At 43.3% G+C, this 15,758-nt stretch overlaps 1 protein-coding gene across 6 annotated transcripts; it reads left to right on the top strand.

The window, feature by feature from the left end:
- The first annotated feature begins 5,708 nt into the window (after positions 1–5,708).
- On the top strand, positions 5,709–10,086 carry LOC125710151 (fibroin heavy chain-like). 6 transcript variants are annotated; one of them, XM_048979524.1, is made up of 6 exons: positions 5,719–5,828; positions 5,919–5,968; positions 6,060–7,184; positions 7,956–9,758; positions 9,829–9,849; positions 9,923–10,086. In XM_048979524.1, the coding sequence occupies exons 1-4, from the start codon at positions 5,806–5,808 to the stop codon at positions 9,743–9,745; spliced, it is 2,988 nt and encodes a 995-aa protein (XP_048835481.1). In that variant the 5' UTR covers positions 5,719–5,805; the 3' UTR covers positions 9,746–9,758; positions 9,829–9,849; positions 9,923–10,086. The 6 variants fall into 6 exon arrangements, with proteins under 6 accessions (XP_048835476.1, XP_048835481.1, XP_048835477.1 ...); XM_048979520.1 differs by having other exon boundaries at positions 6,060–7,232; positions 7,539–9,758; XM_048979523.1 differs by having other exon boundaries at positions 6,060–8,696; positions 9,342–9,758.
- The last annotated feature ends 5,672 nt before the right edge of the window (positions 10,087–15,758 follow it).

The following is a 15,758-nucleotide window of genomic DNA, read 5'->3' as shown; positions in this document are numbered from 1 at the left end:
TCAGAAGGATTTCAGCATTTTGAAAGTCCCTCATCACCCTTGAGACCACCCGGCCAATGATTGCAGAGGCAGCATGAAAATCTTTAATGCCAAAGGTACCTGCTTAAGAAAAAGTGAACACAGAACTATACATGTATGACTACCTAATGTAAAGCTAATAAAGAGGAAAGCAGATATTTGGTATTCCTTGGTATTGTAAACACCCCTCTGCAGGGCTTAGGTGCAGCACAAATTTAACACACCAGATGTAGATTATCAGGGCCTTCAGTAGAGTCTCAGTATTAGAGCCACTTTAGCTTCAACATAGCTGGCTCCAGTACTTATCTGTATCAGGTATGTTAAATTAAGGCTGTACCTAAGCTCTTCGGGGTGGTACATCTCCTGGAGCAGGGCTGGTGATCATTGTTTTAAATCGTTAAAATATAGCCCTAATCCATCCAAAGCACATGACTTTGGACCATGGAAGGGAATACTTAGATATACAGAAACAATACACAAATGGCAACATAAACAAAGCTAGTTATAAGGCAACTAATCAGGCGTGTAAGCCGGGGAAAATGCATTGCTATTTATAGAATATACAAAATTAATTTCCGTTTTTTTCTCAAAAACTGTACATGCTAGAAAGAAACTGAAGTCAGATTTGAATTCAGCAGCAAAAACTCCTTTAGGAACATTTAAGACAATTTGTTGCTCAGTGTAAGATGCCCTATGATAATTGTGATTGATTTCATTGAGTTTAATTTTGTAAACATTTAGCTTACAGGTTTTTGTGAATACTGTACGCTTTATTTCTAAAGCGTATAAGTCTAAAACTGGTGATTATTTAGTCTAATCATTCAATTTCTTTTTTTTTTTGTTTCAAACATAGAAGCAAAATAATGTTATTATAATATGTACAGCACCTCCAAATAGAAAAGAGTCAGCAAGTGACCCCATGCATTTTTTTCCATAAATCTGAATGTTCTAAATGCAAGTTTACAAAGAACTTCAAATCCCCAAGAAGGATTACAGTATAATACCTGAAATCTGGTCTAAAAAACAAAACACAGAATCCACTGTGGATTAATTTCGGTTAGTTGAACACTTTCCCACTGGAACCCATTTGACACCAAAGCAACATCAATAATTGTAACGGACTATAACCTTACGCCTCCAGCATTGTTGTTTTCCTTCCTACCCTGGCGTTGTGTGTGTTGAGTTTACCTGTTCTTCCTTCTTTTGTGTGAGTTTCCTCTGGGTAGTCTGGTTTCCTCAAGTAGCCCAAAAGCTGGTTTAAATGCAGTGTCTCTAAGTTATCTGTGTGAATGTGTGTGCCTTGTGATTGGCCGACGTCCACTGCCCTAGCCCTTTACAAGAGCCATTGTGATAAAAGGTGCGAAGAATATTCTCCTCACATTCCCATTCCCAGGAACACCCAGGGAATTGTTGTTTTGAGTAGTTAGCAGATCAGCTGCTGATCGTGGCCATTTTTGGGGTCATTGGCTGATTCCTCTATGTGTCTATGCTGTTCTAGTGAATTACAGTACATGGTTAGATATCAGTTGATGTTTCAAATGTCAAAAACTGTAGAGAAACCTAGTCCCCATAGAATTACAATCAATGGTTAGGCATGAGTTTGTCCACATTGCAGAAGAAAAGTTTTAGCATTTTTCAGATGGGTGATTTTCACTTCCTCAGCTATGTCCCATTCTAGTTATTTCACTAAGAACATGTTTGTTCATAATCAATCAACTTCAGGCCCCTAAGAATATTATTGTGCAAAATTTCGAGTATGCAAAATTTTCTTCTGTAACCTTGTATTTCACAATTTCCTATCTTTTGTAGGCACAGGTACTGCATAGCGTATAATCTGAATTATTCATAAGTGTACAAATAATACTATTATTGTGGTTAAGGACAGGGGTTACAACCACTTGAAGTAGTCAGTGCAGATCACATGAGAGATGCATGTTAAACCCTGAGCTGTTTCAGTAAAATATGCAAATTGCATAACATGATTATCTCAAAAGCATCAGCTAATACCAAAATGTGTGTAAATAACTGTTTTATCTGTTGCTTGTAATTCAAATCATTATCATTCGTCTTTTCAGGCTTGCAGATATCACTGGATATGATATTTGTACTTCAAAATTTACAATCACAACAAGTTGCAGCATGCTGCTGATCACATGAATTAATTGTTGGTATAGCATATGAATTACATTTATATATATTTTGCTCCACAACACCGGCAGAGCTTCAGGGTGATACATCTTTTTTTTTTTTTAATGAAGTTGTGCCTCCCTGAATTAATTTAATTGCGATTAATTGGAGGTTGCTACACATACTGTACGTACATACACAATAAACCATAGTCTTTCTAATGGGGAAAATACAGGAATTGTATCTGGTTAACACTGGTATTGTTTTATGAAATATTACAGAACGACAGATGGAAAAATTACAAATATCTACTTATTAAAATAGTTCAAGTAATGGGATCACTGTTTTTAAATACAGTAAAACCTTGGATTGCGAGCATAATCCGTTCCGGAAACGTGCTCGTAATCCAAAGCACTCGTATATCAAAGCGAATTTTCCCAATAGAAATAATGGAGACTCAGATGACTCGTTCCACAGCCCAATATAAGTAATATGAAGTAAAAATACATAAAACAAATTAACCTGCACTTTACCTTTGAAAAGAATCGCGGATGGTGTGAGGGAGATGTGAAAAGGAGGGTTATTTTGTAGGACGACTTTCAATATAACTAACGGAATCACTGCTATTTGTTGGATCACTGGAATCTTTTTCTTTTTGTGCGACTTTAACAAGGAACCTATCCAATGACAGCCGCTTTTGCTTCCTTGTCGATTTCGCAGAAATGTGGACATTGCATTGTCGTTAAACAGATTCATCGCTAGCACTGCTACGCCCTTATTCAGGTGGTGCTTTTCTACTAAATTTTGACTATACGAATGAGGCAAGCCGACTGAGACCGCTTCGTAGACGATTACCCACAATCCCGCAGCGAGAGAGAAAGAAGAGCCATCGGCTCAGTTGTGATCACGTGACGCACGGCAGGTAAAGCGTATACATAATAGTCGTATTGGAAGACCTGCTCGTTTATGAAGTTAAAATGTATTTAAAAATTCTGCTCGCCTTGCAAAACACTCACAAACCAAGTTACTTGCAATCCGAGGTTTGACTGTATTGTGTTTTAAATTGATTCTTAAGCATGTAATTAAGCTACTATACCTATACCTTCTACCAGGATATATTTAAATTTTCCTCTTAGCCAATTTAGAAAAAAAGCATTATACAAGATGAGCTCAAGAGACCCATCAGCCACCACCAGAGAGTTCATTTCACGTGTTGTTACCATGGAGACACATTTCTGAACAATTTATACCCACTGCAACTATGTAATAAAAGAATTAACATGTAACTGGAGCTGAATCCTTACCATGCTTTTAAGATGTGCCCATGATAATAGTTTTTCATTTGTTTTTCTTGCTTATTTGTTTTGAAGGTAAAGGTAAATTTTATTATACAGACGGATGGTTAGATCATTTACGTTTAAAGTAAATAAATGGAGGACAGCTCAATATTTCAGTATGTGCAGCTCCACATTAGATTTGCCTTTAAGATGCAGACTTGCAGTGTTTGAGTAATACAATAGACACAATAACATGTGTTTATTCCTAAAATGTACTTTCATACTTTCGGATGAATAGATTGTCATAGGTTTGGTGCGCGAAAGTTGTTTTTTTTTTTTTCCTTTTTGCTTGTGCTACAAAATATATATTTCATTTGCCTCATTGTTTTAAATTGCTATGACAGGTATACTGGAGCCTGTATAAGCCTTAAGGAGCATGTATGGAATAATAGGCCTCTTCTGTCAACAGCAATTTCCAGCCACCAACAAGCTCACTGTAGCCTCCGGGAAGACAAAAATGAGAGTTGGCTGGGAAAGTACGCCAGAGATATGCATTTATTTATGAATATATTCCTAACATAAGCAAAGGGTTCGATAACCCAGAAGAGGGATCTGGCAACTCTAATTCACCTTAGCATGTTTTTGGACTGTAGTGGAAACTGGAGAGCACCCCATGACAAGATGGTTAGAACATGCAAACACCACACGAATGCCAGGGGCTAATATCACAAAGTTGGTTCAATGAAGTCAGGATTCGAAGATAAGTTCCAGTTTGACTAAACCAAACAAATGCAATTTTAGATTACCGTTCATGATACTGACTATGAGCAATCTATGTCAAGCCAGATTTTCTTACTTGAATCAAGATTACTTCCAGAACATGTACAGATTAGCCAGTCATTAAAGCATGAATCGCAGCAGGCCTACATACTGCAAAACAGTGGAACAGAGAATTATTACGATAAAATATGAAGAATTCTAAAGTATAATAATGGTAAAGAGCAACACCATAGCTGCTGCCAAAGCAATAAAAACATGATGTGGCAGATTGCTGTCAGCAAAAATGCATACATACAGTTTGATTGTCGTTAAGATAATTGTCTTAATTTCTAAACATGTGCTTTGTGGTATTCTTAATTATTTTTTTATTCATATTCATCGTCCTACTTTTATTATTCAGTGTTAAATAAAATTGTCACCCTTCAAAACCAATTCAATATTCCTTCATACATCACACCCGCATACATGCACACAAACACAGCATGGGGATGTGGCTGAGGAAGACAACAAAGATGCTGACATAGTTTAGGAGAGAGACATCCATGTTCATTTATAATTAGACTATTTTTAACACAGGGGTGGCATGGGGGTGAAGTGGTTAGCACTGTTGCTTCACACCTCTGGGACCTGTATGCAAGTGTCTGCCCGGGTTCCATCTGTGTGGAGTTTGCATGTTCTCCCCAAGTCGTCGTGAGGATTCCTCCGGGTTCCCTAGGTTCCCCCAATAGTCCAAAAACATGCTGAGGCTAATTGGAGTTGCTAAATTGCCCATGGGTGTGCATGTGAGAGTGAATGGTGTGTGAGTGTGCCCTGCGATGGGCTGGCTCCCCATCCTGGGTTGTTCCCTGCCTCGTGCCCATTGCTTCCGGGATAGGCTCCGGACCCCCCGCGACCCAGTAGGATAAGCGGTTTGGAAAATGGATGGATGGATGGATGGATTATTTAGCATACATCCTAGCACACAGCAAAGGAAATGCAAAAATGAGAGGTGTGCATCTCTGCCTGCGAACATTAAAAGGTGTATGATTAAAAACTGCCAGGTTTGCTTGTTGAAAGACATTATAGCTGGAAGACTTAATATGAAACATCCTGAACCAGGGTAGTAATATAGAAAAGCCAGAGATACCACTACTTACTCTCACAGTTGTCCAACTAAACAAGGAAACTGACTTTGCGACCCAGACCACAGAGCCTGATCTCCAGATGGGTGAGGTAACCATGCTAGCCACAGCACCACCATGGCACTCTATAGAGGAGCAATGAAATGAATACTTTCCATTAAATTCCTCAAAAACAAGTTCATGTGAATTAATGCCTAATTATATGTTACATATGAAAAAATACATACAAAGAAGCATAGCACGTAGTTCAACCTTAATAATGAATTAAAGTAATTTTAACAATACTTGTTAGGTCTGATTTTGTCAATTACTGGTTTCCATTGGTGCCAGCTGCGACTAATTGGCTTCTGTAGAAAAAGGCTACAAGTTAAAGTATACCAACTGCTAAAGCTGTGTTGTGCCAGGGAGTGTGGTTACTAAGTCAACATTGATCTTGTTGAATTGTCTTTGGCCTGCGTGTCTTTTCCTTTGTTGCCAGGTCAATGGCTCTTGGTGGTGCTTTAAAGTAAGTGTGACATTATAATAATTAGATGATGTTACTTAAAACTGTGGCCTGTGTGCAGTGCCACTAGCTTTTGTTTACCTTGTTTTTCAGGGCACTCCACTTGATTTTACTAGTTTTGTGCTGTGTTTTTGCACAAAAAGGTTAGTACACATGAGGGGAAATGGGCATGTAGTTTCTGTTGTATGTAAATTTTTATTTACTTGTGGTGGTCTGATCTGTGCGAAATTTCAGATGGTGGCTTTGCTGTTTCTCCAAGAGACTGCCCCCATGCTGGCCTTGTTCCTGGCAGCTTGAGCCCCTCCCAGAGTCAAGCTAGCTTAGGGAGCTTTAAGCCTGGTCCAGCCCAGCTGTCCCCAAATGTCTATGGTTCTGCTTTACGTGGGCTTTCCCCTGAAAGCTCTGCTTCAGTTAAACTTGCTTCTAGTAACTCTTGGATGGCAAATTTGCCAGGTTCTAGCAACTATAACCCTGTTACTCCTAAGCCTGCTGCAAATGGATGTATTACTGGAAGTTCTGGTTATCCCCAGACATGCTCTGATACTATGCAGAGCATTGGTTCCCAGGGTGGGATTGGATCTGCTGAAAAACTGGGTACTCTGCCTGGTTATGTGTCTAATCCCATACAGAATGTGGGCTCCTTGAGTGGTGGTTCCAATGCCATGGGCCCTCAAGCAGTTTCTGGTTCTGCTCCAAGCCCAGGAACCCAGACTTACTATGGTTCTGTATCTACTCAAAGCCAAGATGCATTAAGTTATGGCTCTCAGTGGACTGCTCCTTCTCCAAAAGGAATTGGTTCCCAAATGAGCTCTAGTTCTACTTTGCCAATTGATGGTCCTACTCAATGGCTGGGCTTCCAGGGTGGTTCTAAACATCGTCTAGGTACAGGCTCCCAGCCTAGCTACAGTTCTGGTTTGGACCTTGGTGTTTCTCAGGGATTGTATGGTTACTCTCAGCTCAGTGCTACATCTGACCAGGTGGCTAATTATGTATCCGGCCTAAAAAAAGGGTCACTCCCAACTTCTACCCAGTGGGTGGGATCTGAGACCTTAGGCGTTCAGAGTTCTCATAGCTTTCCTGGTTCTGGATATTTGCTTGGTGGAGCCTCTAGTGCAACACCTGGCCCTGCCTTAGGAATAGGATATCGGCTTGGTAGTGCATCTGTACCTGTCAAAGGCATAGGGTACCAGCTTGGTGTCGCTTCTGGACCAGCCCAGGGGGCAGGGTACCAGCTTGGTGTTCCTTCTGGACCAACAAAAGGGGCAGGGTATCCGCTTGGTGGCGTCTTTAGGGCTACACCTGGGCCTGGCCAGGGAGTAGGGTATCCGCTTGGTGGCGTCATTAAGGTTACACCTGGGCCTGGCCAGGGAGTAGGGTATCCGCTTGGTGGTGTCTTTAGGGCTACACCTGGGCCTGGCCAGGGAATAGGAACTCGGCTTGGTGCCTCTGGACCTGGCAAAGGAGGGTATCCGCTTGGTGGCGTCTTTAGGGCTACACCTGGGCCTGGCCAGGGAGTAGGAAGTCAGCTTGGTGGTGTCTATAGGGTTACACCAGGGCCTGTCCAGGGAGTAGGAAGTCAGCTTGGTGGTGTCTATATGGTTACACCTGGGCCTGGCCAGGAAGTAGGAACTCCACTTGGTGGTGTCTTTAGGGCTACACCTGGGCCTGTCCAGGGAGTAGAGTATCCGCTTGCTGGTGTCTTTAGGGCTACACCTGGGCCTGTCCAGGGAGTAGGAACTCAGCTTGGTGCCTCTGGACCTGGCAAAGGAGGGTATCTGCTTGTCGCTTCTGGACCAACAAAAGGGGTAGGGTACCAGCTTGGTGTTCCTTCTGGACCAGCCCAGGGAGTAGGGTACCCGCTTGGTGTCGCTTCTGGACCAGCCCAGGGAGCAGGGTATCCGCTTGTCGCTGCTTCTGGACCAACAAAAGGGGTAGGGTACCAGCTTGGTGGTGCTTCTGGACCAGCCCAGGGAGTAGGGTACCCGCTTGGTGTCGCTTCTGGACCAGCCCAGGGAGCAGGGTATCCGCTTGTCGCTGCTTCTGGACCAACAAAAGGGGTAGGGTACCAGCTCGGTGGTGCTTCTGGACCAGCCCAGGGAGTAGGGTACCAGCTTGGTGTTCCTTCTGGGCCTGGCCAGGGAGTAGGGTACCCGCTTGGTGTCGCTTCTGGACCAGCCCAGGGAGCAGGGTACCCGCTTGGTGTCGCTTCTGGACCAGCCCAGGGAGCAGGGTACCCGCTTGGTGTCGCTTCTGGACCAGCCCAGGGAGCAGGGTACCCGCTTGGTGTCGCTTCTGGACCAGCCCAGGGAGCAGGGTACCCGCTTGGTGCTGCTTCTGGACCAACAAAAGGGGTAGGGTACCCGCTTGGTGCTGCTTCTGGACCAACAAAAGGGGTAGGGTACCCGCTTGGTGTCGCTTCTGGACCAGCCCAGGGAGCAGGGTACCCGCTTGGTGTCGCTTCTGGACCAGCCCAGGGAGCAGGGTATCCGCTTGTCGCTGCTTCTGGACCAACAAAAGGGGTAGGGTACCAGCTCGGTGGTGCTTCTGGACCAGCCCAGGGAGTAGGGTACCAGCTTGGTGTTCCTTCTGGACCAGCCCAGGGAGTAGGGTACCCACTTGGTGGTATTAAGGTTACACCTGGGCCTGGCCAGGGAGTAGGGTACCAGCTTGGTGTCGCTTTTGGACCAGCCCAGGGAGCAGGGTACCCGCTTGGTGTTCCTTCTGGACCAGCCCAGGGAGCAGGGTACCCGCTTGGTGTTCCTTCTGGACCAGCTCAGGGGGCAGGGTATCCGCTTGGTGGCATCATTAAGGTTACACCTGGGCCTGGCCAGGGAGTAGGGTATCCGCTTGGTGGTGTCTTTAGGGCTACACCTGGGCCTGGCCAGGGAGTAGGAACTCGGCTTGGTGCCTCTGGACCTGGCAAAGGAGGGTATCCGCTTGGTGGTGTCTTTAGGGCTACACCTGGGCCTGGCCAGGGAGTAGGAAGTCAGCTTGGTGGTGTCTATAGGGTTACACCAGGGCCTGTCCAGGGAGTAGGAACTCAGCTTGGTGGTGTCTATATGGTTACACCTGGGCCTGGCCAGGAAGTAGGAACTCCGCTTGGTGGTGTCTTTAGGGCTACACCTGGGCCTGTCCAGGGAGTAGAGTATCCGCTTGCTGGTGTCTTTAGGGCTACACCTGGGCCTGTCCAGGGAGTAGGAACTCAGCTTGGTGCCTCTGGACCTGGCAAAGGAGGGTATCCGCTTGTCACTTCTGGACCAACAAAAGGGGTAGGGTACCAGCTTGGTGTTCCTTCTGGACCAGCTCAGGGAGTAGGGTATCTGCTTGGTGCTGCTTCTGGACCAACAAAAGGGGTAGGGTACCCGCTTGGTGTCGCTTCTGGACCAGCCCAGGGGGTAGGGTATCTGCTTGGTGCTGCTTCTGGACCAACAAAAGGGGTAGGGTACCAGTTTGGTGCCGCTTCTGGACCTGCCCAGGGAGTAGGGTACCCGCTTGGTGGCATCATTAGGGTTACACCTGGGCCTGTCCAGGGAGTAGGAACTCAGCTTGGTGGTGTGTCTAGCATTACCCCACTAACAAGGTCCCATAACTTTGCTTTTGCTCAGGATAGTAAGCTTGGTTATCCCTATGTTCAAAGTGTGCCTGCTGGACAAGGCATCCATCCTCAGGCTAGTTTAGTTCAGACCCGGAAATTCCATTATGACACGGCTCACAGCCTAGATGTTCAGCCTGGTTATGGCCCTAGCTTAACCTGCTCCACTGGTTCCCCACAAGTGGGTTCACAGGGTACATCTAGTTCAGATCAAAGTGTAGGCTCACAAGTTGGTACACGTCTACATCAGTTGCTAGGATTCCCACTTGGCACTATATCCTTTAAAAGTGCAGATGCCTTAAGTCGTCAGTTCAAGAAATCCACGTGAAACCTTATTCCAGGTAAGTCAGTCAACAGTTGTCAAAGTTAATGAAATCAACTTGCACATCTAATAAACATCTTGCCTCCTAGGGAATTGCTGAAACCACACTGGTAAGTTGTAAATGGACATCAGTTCAGTGTACATGGCTCACTGCTTATTCAACATTCAATTTCTGCTTTTCAGGTTCTCCTGTCATGAATTTGGTCCTGCCCTGGAAAAGCTGTCCTGACCTGTACCTCTTCAGAAATCTAAATGCACTTCAACAGTTCTATAGCCTACTTGCCTTTTGTGCTTAATTGATGGGTATCAAACTGTTATTGGTCAATTAAAATGACGCTGAATTCAAACTACAGTGTTGCTGATCAATGAAGGGCAAGTGCCCCCCAACACTACACCCCCCCACAATGCTCTTTAACCACTGATTTCAACTTGATGGCTGAATCCCCAGTCAAACTACTTGCATATCTGCATTAAGACCCGGAGTTGCCAATCCCTAAAGTGCTGGCCATGTAGGTGCTTAAAAGCATTACTTTTAGCATTGCAGTTAGTGTCTTTGTCAAAAGCAGGATGTTACCTGAATTACCCAACTACAGTCATGGAGGTTAATTGCATTTGTCTTGGAGATGGACAGATTGCTTCCTTTCATATACATCAAAGTGCAGTGACTGGCAGGGAAGTTTCACACCAAGTCTCTATGTAGAGTTCAATTCTTTTATTGGCTATTTTCCTTGGTCTTAAATCAATTTAAAATATACCACAGTATACCCAAGTGGTGTTTTGAGGGCTCCCTACAATATGCGTTTATAAGTTTACTATTAACTAGGTCCTGACCAAGGTTTAAACTAAAACAAGATCTTGCTGGATGTTGGTCCACATACAGTGAAATGCATCAAACTGTGATGGGTTAGAACCCAGTAGGATAAGCAGTTTGGAAAATGGATGGATGGGTTAGAACTACTTTCATGTACATGACTCATTTCAAAGGAAGTACCTATAGGAAACTACAACATGCAAAAAACTTAACCATCTGTGTGCCAGCCAGAATTCCCCAGCCCGAGTACTGAGTCACTGGTATCTGCACAGCATGTACCTGGCTGCATGTTGTAAAGGATACGTCCTGTAATTGGGAGGACTTAATTTACTGATGAGATTAGGTGTGAGAACATAAGTCTTTGCATGACTGAACCATGGCAGTCAGTGGGTACTATTTTGGTCATAAGTAAAGGGTTGCAATATTTTACAGCTCCCAAAATGATTTTTGTCATAGCACCAGTGAGATGGTTCCACGTAATGGAGCCATTTGCATTCCCCATGTAGATATCCTCTGTATTGATACTTGCTGTATTCTCTATAGTCACGCGTGTTTGCCTGTCTCATATGTGAACCTCGTCTGATCCATGTGTGTCTAGCCGGTGTATAAATTACCCACTGCATGTGTGCCTTACAGTCCAGCATCGGACCTCCCTGTTTACCCATTATGGTTGATTTGCTGCTTGTGTGCCTCTGTTGTTCTTTTTAAGGGCTATATAGTCTAACAGTGTTTTCCTCTATAAAAACTCATTTTTTGCCACTGTTGTGATGCCTCGGTCCGTCTGTTATTACAATATATTAAAAACTGCCAAGGAATAGAGGTGTAACAGTATCAATCAATCATCAATCATTTACATAGCGCTGTACAATAAAAGTGGCCAAGGTGCTTCACAATTAAAACTAAAATATAAAAATAGGTGAAATAAAAACTGGGTGAAATAATATGGTATCAGAAATACACTACAACAAATAAGAAACACAATACATAAAACACAATAGAATGTCGAAAGACACAGCATGAGTACATGAAACAGTAAAATGTCAGGCCCAAATAATATTAAAAGCTTTCCGAAATAAGTCTTGAGTTTCGATTTAAAATGGTTATAGTCAGGAGTGTGGGCACGCTTAGCAGTATTCATTAAAGAACATGCAGCAGCGTTCTGTACAAGTTGGAGACGATTTAAAAGAGATTAAGAAACGCCACAATAAAGAGCATTGCAATAAAGTCTTTTTAGAGGGGATAACATCTGAAGGACAGTTTGTAGGCTTCTTTTGAGTGACTACTTCAGAGAGTGTTGTGAGGGTGATTGGTATAAACTGATCAAGGATAGTGTTGTGGGGTGGGATAGAAGCTCCATGAGATCCATGGGTTAATGATGATACAGAAGCTATTTTATCAATGAAGAATTGGAGGAAGTCCTCACAGATGGAGGTTAAGGCTTTAGTCAAAACAGAAATGCCTGGAGCAACTACAGACTTACAGTAATAGTAGAAAATAGCACTCGGGGAGAATGACTATTAGTAGAAATAATATTAGACAGATATCGGCATTTAGCTTCCTTCACTGGCAAGGCTGCCCCTTAGTATTTCCAGGGACACCTGGAGCTTGTCTTTCTTCCATCTTCGTTCTGCCTGTCTGCAGCGTTACCTGATGGAGCGAGTGATGTCGTTTTGCCAAGGATCTGGCCATGGCTTGGAAGTTTTGATTTGAATAGGGGCAATAGAATACAAAATTTCAGTACAAGTAGTATAGAAGGTAGACAGCATATCATCCGGCTTAAGGGAGTTAACCAAACCTTGCTGACTGCAGAGTTGTGAGTCCACAACAGCAGCTATAAACTGATTCACTGTTAAGGTGGTAATTGTGCGACGTTGAAAAGATGGAATCGAAGGTCTACTAACTGGTGACAGGGCTGGAAATTCAAAAATGATAGGGAAGTGATCTGAGATGGCAGTCTCAGATATTTCCCTAAGAGAAATGGAAAGACCATGAGAAATAATGAGGTCTAATGTTTGTCGAAGATAGAGTGTCGGCTTATCCACTGACTGAGTGAGATCAAAGTCTGAAAGTACAGATCTGAATTCAGTGGTGAGGGGCAACAAACATGAATACTGAAATCTCCACAGATGAAGATATTATCAAACTTGGGAGTACAATCCGCTAAAAACTCAGAAAACTCTAAAATAAAATCCCTATTGTATTTTGGTGGGCGATAAACAATAGCGCACAACAGAGGACAAGTAATCTCTACCGCAAATCACTGAAGCTGAAATGACGAATATATGTTGGTGGGTAGAGGACGACATTGAAGTTGTCTTTGTAGATAGATGCAAGACCACCACCTCTCCTAGACATGAGGGGAACTGAAGAATGAGCAGTTAGGAGACAGAAGTTCTGTGAAAGCGCTATTATCACCTGGTTTAAGTCAGGCTTCAGTTATCAAGAGGAAATCCATGACGATGAGAGGAAAAGAAGTCCTTCAGGATAAATGTCTTATTTGTAAGTGAGCTGGTCTTCCATAGAGCCATACATATTGGGTTCCGATCAGTCTGCAGGGTGACGCAACGAACCAGGAGCAGATTTTCCGAGATACAGCCTCGCCTGGAGATCAAAGCGGGCCGACAATGAGGAAGCGGAGACTCGGCGCTTGGATCAACTGGTTGGAGCCACTGGTAACAGCACCCAGCACGTATGAAATAGCTGCTCCCTTCACATAAAATTCTAGGTGATGGGGAATAAAGAGCAGCATGAGAGGACGAAGAGAGGAAAATTCTCAATCTTACGTGGACTCGACCTCTCTTACCGCATCCTTTCCCACGGCCGTTGCGGGGCAATACACAGGGAGGAGGCTGCAGGTAAGCCGGACGGCGGCCAAAAAAGGTGCCACAGTCCTCGATTGTCCGTGAAAATCACCGATCGACAGGTTCTCAGTGCTGTGGCGAATATTCAGGAGAAGTACGGCAAGCGATCATACATTAGTAGGAATGATACTTTCCATGGTGAGAATAGCAGAAACAACACAGCACATAAATAAAACAGAAGAGGCAGACGGCGAAAGCCAGGTAACGGCGCCATCTTGTCTATGGTCCAGATGTCAGTGGAACCAAAGGGGAAAACTAAGTCAAAGTGGTTTGTGGAGCTGAAGAGGCCAATTTGGTTTTCACTGAATTCACTGAATACACGAAATTCAGAGTTCAGTATAAACCTCAGGTTGCCAGTTAACCTATTTAGTTGTGAGATACACAACCAGGACTTTTGTTATAGCATTAGACACACTTTCCAATCTTTTGTTGCCCCTGTCCCAGCTTTTATGCCCAGATTCAGTATATATCTGTAATAAAACAGTAAAATTTCTGTTTCAACATTTTATATGTTATCTCTGTTCTATTTTCAATTAAATATGGGTTTATATGATTTGTAAACCATTGTGTTCTGTTTCTGTTTATATTTTACACAGTATCCCAATTTAGTTGAAAACTGGTTTGTAGATTGTTACCCTCTAGACTTATCTTTCTGTTTGATGTAACAGGTGACGATATAAAATATTGCATTTCTCACAACCCCCACCCTGTGAGCATGCCAACGGCTGAGTACCAACATCTATCCCCTGCCTTTGAAACCTTAGGCTGCCTCAAGGTATTGTCAGTGTATCATACCTAATACTAAGCATGTCTTCCTTTGTCTCCTGTCAAGCCCTGACCCATCTGACCCATCATGTTCCCATCCTATCTCAATTCTCTGACTCTCTCAGCATGCCTGCCTCCTGTCCTGTACCCCCGTGTTGGACTGCTGGCTATTGACCCTCTTACTCCGTGACCCTGACCACAAACCTGCCTGGTGTTTGCAATTCTGATTGCTTTCATGCAAATAAACTGTGCTGTCTGCCCCCAGGTCTCCTCGGAGCTCTACTTCAATCACAGCATTGTTACATGTTTAAGAAATTTATAGCACATTTTCATTCCCAGTCCCAGCATAACTGGCACTCCAGCCACCGGAAAACACCTCACACTGGTCCATTTGGACTTGTGTGGTGCTGAGGCATCACCCGCCACGTGGCTGCACTCAGGTTCTCATCCCCGAGGTGGTTTGTCATGTGGTGGGTGTGGCAAAGCGCTGTAATCAGTGCATGCTCCCTACCTCCACCTCTCTATCATTGTGCCTGTGGCATCGTTCAAGGACAGTGAATTCCGCCTCTTCATATAACGGTGGCCGCAGTTGATCTGTGTGACCTTTGAACTCGAGTTCAAAGAACACCCGAGTTTAGAAATTAAGCTGTGGTGGAAACCAGTTTTAAGGTGCAAAACCATCACCTACTAGGTCGTAGTATGAAACAGATAGTTACTCGCACTGAATTATTTACCATATTACGGTATATGTGTATTATTAACACAAAATCCATATTTTTAAATATCATGGTTACCATCTATAGCGGTACATCATTTCACCCTTAGTAGACAACAGAACAATTTGGGAAAAAAAGTAAAAACAATGCATCCTATGGCACTTTTTAATGTTCACACTTACTAGTATCACTACTCCTACCACTACTGAAGCAGCTGCATTATCTCTAAAAAAAAAAAAAACCTCTTTGCCCTTGAAGCACCAATTTTCATAAATTCTTATTAGTATTTTTCACTCATTAGAATAACATTTGCATATTGTCTTCTGAAATGCATGCAGCATGAATGTTCTCTCATCCAGAAAAGATACTAAGCATTATTAGTTTGAAGCCAGTGCCACACTATTGTCATGGGTCTTCATAGATGCAATTATAAAACTGAGCTTTATAAATAACGTGTCTTACAATAGACCTGAAAAATGATACAGAGAAAACGAGTGGCTTTGATTTTGATCTTGATAAGCCGTTTTTGAACGTCAGTATTTTCTCTCTAGGTTCTAATAGTTTTTATTGTCCTCTTTTCTTTAAACATTCATAGTGATTAAATTCCCCCTGCTTAACAAGAGGAGCGGCTATTAAAAACAGGTGTTTCTATAACCTCTTTCAGTATTTCAATGTAAGTAGACAGAGAGTGAGTTCTCCTTCCCTCAGGATAGACAGTTTTATTACAGAGGGACTACAAAGCATCAATGATTAAACAAATAAAAATTTCAGTTCCCTTCTCAAAATCCCTGACATAGAGAATGAAATACAATAAATTAGAGAAAATTAAAAGACAGACTAAACCTTCTTACCTCCCTTAGATAACC

Source organism: Brienomyrus brachyistius, chromosome 16 (assembly GCF_023856365.1).
Source record: "Brienomyrus brachyistius isolate T26 chromosome 16, BBRACH_0.4, whole genome shotgun sequence".
In the NCBI taxonomy this organism is placed as follows: domain Eukaryota; kingdom Metazoa; phylum Chordata; class Actinopteri; order Osteoglossiformes; family Mormyridae; genus Brienomyrus; species Brienomyrus brachyistius.
The sequence above is the reverse complement of the archived record's forward strand: the minus strand, read 5'-3'. Positions and strand labels throughout refer to the sequence as shown.

Bases quoted from the DNA above. Each gene is read 5' to 3' on its own strand.
- LOC125710151 (XM_048979519.1), top strand. From the start codon at position 5,806: ATGGCTCTTGGTGGTGCTTTAAA. The intron at 5,829-5,918 runs GTAAGTGTGACA...CTTGTTTTTCAG, and splicing joins GCTCTTGGTGGTGCTTTAAA to GGCACTCCACTTGATTTTAC. The intron at 5,969-6,059 runs GTTAGTACACAT...GCGAAATTTCAG, and splicing joins CTGTGTTTTTGCACAAAAAG to ATGGTGGCTTTGCTGTTTCT.